Source organism: Morus notabilis, unplaced genomic scaffold, assembly GCF_000414095.1.
Source record: "Morus notabilis unplaced genomic scaffold, ASM41409v2 Scaffold446, whole genome shotgun sequence".
NCBI classification, from domain to species: Eukaryota; Viridiplantae; Streptophyta; class Magnoliopsida; order Rosales; family Moraceae; genus Morus; species Morus notabilis.
Genome location: NW_010364530.1, coordinates 377,938 through 385,030, shown reverse-complemented (window position 1 = coordinate 385,030; position 7,093 = coordinate 377,938). Strand labels below are relative to the sequence as shown.

Here is a 7,093-nt window from a genome sequence, read left to right as displayed (position 1 = left end):
ATATATATATATATGTATATATATAAAAGTGTGGTTTTAGTAGTTACTCTAATAGTTATACATCAATGAGTATTATTATTTTGGCATGAAGATATTGATCAGAAGGTTGTAATAAATTAGATACTTGACTAAAAAAAATTTATGACAATTAACTAAATTGAATTTTATATTTGATGGATAACTACCTATAGAAACATAATATTAAAAACTCATTCATATATATATATGTGTATATATATATATATATCAATTATCCTATTTTATATTACTATTAGCCTATAAGTATCACTTTTGACATTTCAACCTATAAATGCGAACAAGTAAATGAATTTATTTTAATATATCTCTTACTTAACTAGCTTGCAATTTGCTATGCAGCCCCCCAAATGTTGTGATCATTACCTTTATTGTATCATTTTTCCTAGTCTTTACCCTTACAAAAGATATTCCAGATGTGGAAGGTGATATGAAGTAAGTTATATTTTTCACCATATCCATTTATAAACTCAAAATCTTAAAATTTTTCATTTCAATCACCCCTTTGATTTTTTTTTAATAGCCTATACTTCCGGCATCATTTAACACAATGTTCAACAATATTATAGGCACAATATACGAACATTCGCTGCGATATTCGGACCCAAAAATATTGCATTACTTGGCACTGGTATGCTATTCGTAAATTATATGGTTCCTATAGTGGCTGCAATTTATATGCCTCATGTAAGTAATTTTTTGTTCCCATACCTCTTTTGGAAAATATTTGATGAAGAATTAATGTTAGGGACGACACCAACTCAAATTTTAATTTTTGTGTATCATTTGATGTGACATGTGAGTTATAATTTTTAAATTAGTGGGTATTAAAAATATTCTCTCATCAATTAATGATGACATTATATATACCAATAAAAAAAATGACAACTCATATGACACATCAATTGGTATACGAAGTTAGAATTTGAGTTGGTGTCCCTAGCACTACTCTTTCCTGTAGAGATTTCATCACTGCCTGATCGCAAATTTCCTTAAGAATTGATTCAAGTTCTTTCCCTTACTTGTTTGCAGGCTTTTAAGCGTCATGTAATATTGCCCGCTCATTCAATCCTCATATTGTTGTTATTTTCACAGGTTAGTCAAATATAAATCAAGCAAATATTAAATTAATTTAAAAGACTAACTTACACATTATTTCCCTTGTCTGCTTTCAGTTTAAGAAGTTGGAAAAGGCAAATTATACCAAGGTAAAATTACGCAGCTTGAAGTAACATTAAACATTTATCCTAATGAGTATTGAATTGTATTGAAGTTGATTACAAGTTTGCCTTTTGTTTTTTTCTTGATAATTTTGCCCTCATTATATATGCAGGAAGCAAGCACAACTTTCCACACGTTCCTTTGGAAGCTTCTCATATTTGAGTTTCTCTTGATTCCTTTCATTTAGCAAATTACTGCCAAATTTTTAATTGTTTTTTCCGTTATCCGTAGAAGACAGTGAGTGATCACGAGAGATTTGTGAGATATTCGTTAAGATATCAACCAACCAAAGACAGTGAATATATTTGTGAATGGTGTAAGTCAGTGAATATATTTTACCTTGTGGGTTGATTGGTGTTGGAGCTGCTGCCTTAAGCAGAGAATATCAACCAACCAAAGACAGGTGAAAAGTACAAAACTTAAAAGACCGAGTAGTAAATAGGCCAATATGAAGTGCAGCGGCCAAAAAAGAGAAACGTGTTAAGACATAAATCGAAGATACCATGTATACATATGTTGGATAATTAATACGTATATGAAATAAATGAATAACAAATCAATACATGAGCATTATATACCGGTGAAAATCAAAAAAAGACAACCATGAATTACTAACATTTATCAACAATAAGAAGAGACTTTTCTAAGCACTATAAAAAACAACACAAAGCAACAACACAACAATAAATCAATATCCTCAGCATCAATAAAGCTTATGGATATTAATTAATAGTAGTACCTAAAATACTGCCTTGAACAACGAATCCCAGCCAACCAAAGAGAAGTGAAAGAGGCAGAAATGAAGACAATGAAGCAGTAAATAGGCAAAGGTACAGTAAAGGAGTAAATGATCAACAATAGAGTAGAAAGGGAAGGATGTCAGATGCAGTAGAAATGGGTGGAGAGTTCAGAGAATGAATTAATACATACTAATAGTGTTCTACACATATATAAAGACCAAGATAACCAATAAGAACGTCACACCTGGTAATCTAAAGTCGGTGAAGAAAGACCGAGAAAATATTTGTAAAACGACACTAAAGTAAAGAGGAGAGAAAAGATAAACGACAATCACTGAGGCTAAATTTTTTACTACCTCTTTTTTTTCTTTTTTAAATTTTCTGCAAGTTCCAGAATAAAGAAAGAATAAAAAAATCACTAACCCAATTAATACCTCTGCAGTAAAAAGGACGAAAATCATTAACTAAATCCGTTCACTTCGCTGATTCGAGTTTAAAATTTGAGTTAAAATGTGATTTTATGTGAGAGTTTTATACTGTAAAAAAAATTTAAATTTGATTATTTATAAGAGCTTTTTACTGTAAAAAAACTCGAATTCTAAACTCGAATCAACGAAATAAACGGGATTAAGAGTACAAATCAGCGTCCTAAGTGCTACAAATTATAAGTAATCAGTCAACATAAATCGTTTTTTTCCCAGATTTTTTGCATGTTTCAGAGGATAATCGCTTAGCATGAATAATTTTTTTTTTCCTTCCCCCCACCACAACCCCCCCTCCAGACTTTGTGCATGTTCTAGAAGATAAAAAATAGAAAAAAAGATCACCAACTCATTTAATGCTTCTGTAACAAAAAGGAAAGAGATCAGCGATTTAAAAGTACTACAGATCACCAAATGAATAAATGCAAAGCAAATTAATCTAACCAAAACTCAAACTCGAAATGAGGGAGCATCAAAATCTGTAAAGGGATGAAAAAATCTGCACTCCACCTTTAAAAATTAGCCACGAACAAAATAGAGAATCATTGGCAAACATATACACATTCCAAAACACAAAATAACAGTAAATTATAACCAAACTTCAAAAATATCAGCAACTAAATAATTTTTTTAATTTAAAAAAAAAACTACATAGAAATCACAAATCAGCCCGCGAAAAACATAGAAAAAGGACACAAATTTATTTAATCAAAAAAAATTACACAGAACAAACAACATTAATCTGACGAAGAAGACATAAAAAGATCAAGAACACCACGAATCAAAACAACAAAGTAGAAAATCCAACCAAAATCCGTAATGGAAAACAACAGAAACATGCGTCAAAACAACAAAAATCCCAACCAAAATCCCTAATTGAGAAAGAAGAGAAGGAGCAGAGGCCAATGAAAAATATCTGCACTGAAAACATCAACCAAACAAAGATCAAATAAGAAATGAAAACAATAAAGAAGATCAGAACGAAAGAAGCAGCCAAAGCAAAGGGCCAAATGAAAAGGCGGCCGTAGAGAGCAAAACCGAGCAAAACAATAGGGAAGCAAAACAATGAAACCGTAAACCGACAAAAACACAAAAATCACCCACGCACAGGAAAAGAAACGGAGAAGAAAGGGAAATGGCAAACTTGGAAAAAGAACGCACCAAAAAGACAAAACTGTCCACGCTCAGGGAAAAAAAAAAAAGAAAGAAGAAAAGCAAAGGGTGACTGTACAATGAACAGGCTATTGTGAGTGGGTGAACAGTAGGGCAACACGGTAAAATCAAGAAAAAAGGGCAAAACGGGAATTTTACTATTTATTTACAATAAATGCCCCCTCTCCTTTAGTATATAGTAATAATGTGCATTTTATTTCAATTGTCGTGACTTTGCAATTAACAACATAAGAAATTTTAATTAATAAAAAATTTTAATTGATGTGACATTTTAATTAACTTATCATAATATTATTAGATGAATATGAAAAAGACAAAATTAAAAGGCATAGGAGTCAATTCAACCCAAACAACCCAAAATTACAAGCATATAAATAATTGTGCCGGCTGGTGTAGTCAATGTAGTTGTGAGATTGTTAATTTACATTTTTTTTTTTTTTGTTTTTTAGATTTTACGCATCATGTAGTCAATGTAGTTGTGAGATTGTTAATTTACATTTTTTTTTTTTTGTTTTTTAGATTTTACGTATCGAATTATATGGCAAACAGGAATAAGAGGTAGTTGCCCGTGTTGTTTGCTAAAATAATCTTGCAAGCAACAGAAATTTATTAGACGACGTTTTTCAATGTAATCGTAATTTGTTTGAAGACGGGTCTGCAGTCATTATCGCTTAGTCATTTTAACAACCATCAAAATTAAAAATTAAAGAGATCATATAAAAATGAAGAAGTATTTCATAAACATAAACGGAGAACTGGCAGAAGATAGCAAAAAAACAAAAGCAAAAACAAAATAAAATGTTTAGTGAAATTTTATCATCATCGTCGTCGTCGTTATTATTGGCCATCATCATTATTGGGCTTTTTAAGCCATCCATTTGAAACTCTTAAAGCCTTTGGTGGCACTTGAGGCAGCTAGCTCATAATTGAGTGTATAAGTGTGTATCCACCAGCATTCTAATTTTGTTGGTTTTATTTTTTATGTAAAGTGGAGCCTAGGTCCCTCATCGTATTTAAAAAACATTATAATATCTAAAAATATTTGAACTTCGTTCATTTTACTGATTTGAGTTTTTAATTTTAGGTTTTTATAGTAGAAAGCTTTTAAAAAATGTCAAATCTAACTTCTTCTGCTACAGTGAAAAATTCTCAAAAAATGTCACATCTCAACTCAAATTGAAAACTTGAATCCACGAAGTAAACGAAACTTGGTTTCAACACTTTGTCCACTTTTGTCCTTTTACCTGGTAATTGGTTTTCTCAGCTTACACACGAAGCTCACAATCTCTAACTTTTCCTTTGACTTGTGTTGAAACAAAAAATATAAAATAGTAAAAATAAAAAAAAATAAAAAAAATAAAAATATATATATAGTCACGTGAGAAGTTGGATAACTTCTTGGAGAAAGTAGATGCGTGGACAAAAATAAAAATGTGTTAGTGGAGAGTCTGATGAAAAGCAATTTGGAAAAGTTCACAAAACTGTTACATGGAAGTTATCTTCCACACCAGTGATCCACGTGAGTAGAGATAATCCTCAAGAGATAAAAGTAGCCAATCATGTTCAAACATTAGGTTTCAATTTTTTTTTTTTTTTTTTTTTTTTTAAAGAACCTCCGGAAGAAATTAAACTAGAGTGGTAAGTTTTAGAACTCTAAAAAAAATCATGAGGATGGTAAGACTGCAAGATTTAGAATCTCTAAAAAAATTAAAATAGAGTTACAAGTTTTAGAACTTTACAAAATTATTTGGTTACAAAATTTAGAACCTTTAAAAAAAAAATTAAAATAGAATTATAAGTTTTAAAACTCTATAAAATTATGAAATTGTAAGATTTAGAACATCCAAAAATGTAAAAAGGAGTCTGATCGTTATGATGCAGCCCAAAAAATATATATGTGTATACATACGTATAAATGTGATGAATCTAATCACGATGGTGTGGTTTAAAATATTATTATAATTTTAGGTCTGATTTATAAAGTGCAATCACTTACAGAAGGGTGTCTCCGTTTCCTGCAAAAAAAAGATTAGTCAAAAGACAAACAAAAAATTGACATATGATGAAAGGCCGAAAAGTAATTACCTTTTTTTTTTGGAATTGGAAGATGGCTCTGTACGTACACCAAAGGCAGAATGCAATTAAAACTTCGTCGAGACAATTGATGATTTGATGCATAAAAAAAAAATATGTTGACTTCAATGTTGCCGACAATATATAGCTCGCTTTGATGGAGTTGTGACTTTCTTCTCTACACATATATATGTGTGTATATATATAAGTTAGCAAAAGTATCACCTTTTTTTTTTTTTTGAAATCCAAACCGATTTGGAAAAAAAATAAATGCGTGTATCACAGATCTGTTAGGATGTGATCAGTTTCAAAAATAACGGAAAAGAAAAATCTAAGATTATAATTTGCCCCAAAAATTCAAAAAGGTCATCACCTCAGATTAAAATTTACAAAATTTCACTTTAAATTTCAAAATTTCACTTCCTTAGTATCGAAGAGCCATCTTAAGAAAAGAAGTTTATTCATCAGTATTGGTCAGATTAAGATTTTAAGACATACGGGTTGCAAACAAAAAATTATGAGGTTGCAATTTTTTTGTATTTAAAAGAACCTCTGGAAGAAATCAAAATAGAGTTGCAAGTTTTAGAATTCTAAGAAAAATCATGAGGATCGTGAGGTTACAAGATTTAAAACCTTTAGAAAAATCAAAATAGAGTTGCAAGTTTTACGACTCTAAGAAAAATAACCTCAACAAGATATGTAGGCAACTCAGCTAAATTTACTGAGTTTAACCGCAATTTTAAATCAACCAAAATTTCTCAAATTCACACAAAAATAGAGTTTACTGATTTAATTGGAATTAAAAGGTTTTTTCTTGTACCAAAGGATTATAATTAAAAGGTTATTCTTATAATCTTAAATGAGTCGAACTAAAAATAATAAATTTTTATGCTTATTAAATTCTAATATAAGTGAAATTATATTGTATGTGAAATATTATTTCAATATTAATAAATATTTTTACTCACCAGCTATTATCTGCCGATGTTGCAAAGGACTCCTCTCATGACCATTTGTTGATACTAATTCAAGCCCCAGCAGAACCAAAATAATCAATTTCTCCATATTTTGTTCAAAGTGCCCGACCAAAAAAAATAGATCCAGGCTGTGGGGTTCTATGGTGAAAGAAGATTCTCAAAACTCTTCAAATACGGCCAACAAAACCGTAATTGCATTACGGTATTTTTCACTTGTTTGCAACTTACGTTAAAATGACATCTTCAGCTTTTTATAAGGGAATAAGACAAATGTTTTGAATCCTTATCCTTAATTATTTTTTTGAATAAATGGTGAGACAAAGCAACTAGCATCAAGGTAAAACAAAACATCTAAGGATTAAAATATATATATATATATATATATATATAT

General features: G+C 30.1%; 1 protein-coding gene across 2 annotated transcripts; it reads left to right on the top strand.

Annotated features, from left to right (window-relative positions):
- Window positions 1-383: 383 nt before the first annotated feature.
- LOC112093204 (homogentisate solanesyltransferase, chloroplastic-like) lies at window positions 384-1,736 on the top strand. Of its 2 annotated transcripts, none has more exons than XR_002902944.1 (5): window positions 384-471; window positions 606-667; window positions 1,069-1,131; window positions 1,212-1,244; window positions 1,370-1,736. XR_002902944.1 is itself a non-coding variant. In XM_024171248.1 (5 exons), the coding sequence occupies exons 1-5, from the start codon at window positions 467-469 to the stop codon at window positions 1,442-1,444; spliced, it is 294 nt and encodes a 97-aa protein (XP_024027016.1). In that variant the 5' UTR covers window positions 384-466; the 3' UTR covers window positions 1,445-1,736. The 2 variants fall into 2 exon arrangements, 1 of the variants encoding a protein (XP_024027016.1); XM_024171248.1 differs by having other exon boundaries at window positions 606-723.
- The last annotated feature ends 5,357 nt before the right edge of the window (window positions 1,737-7,093 follow it).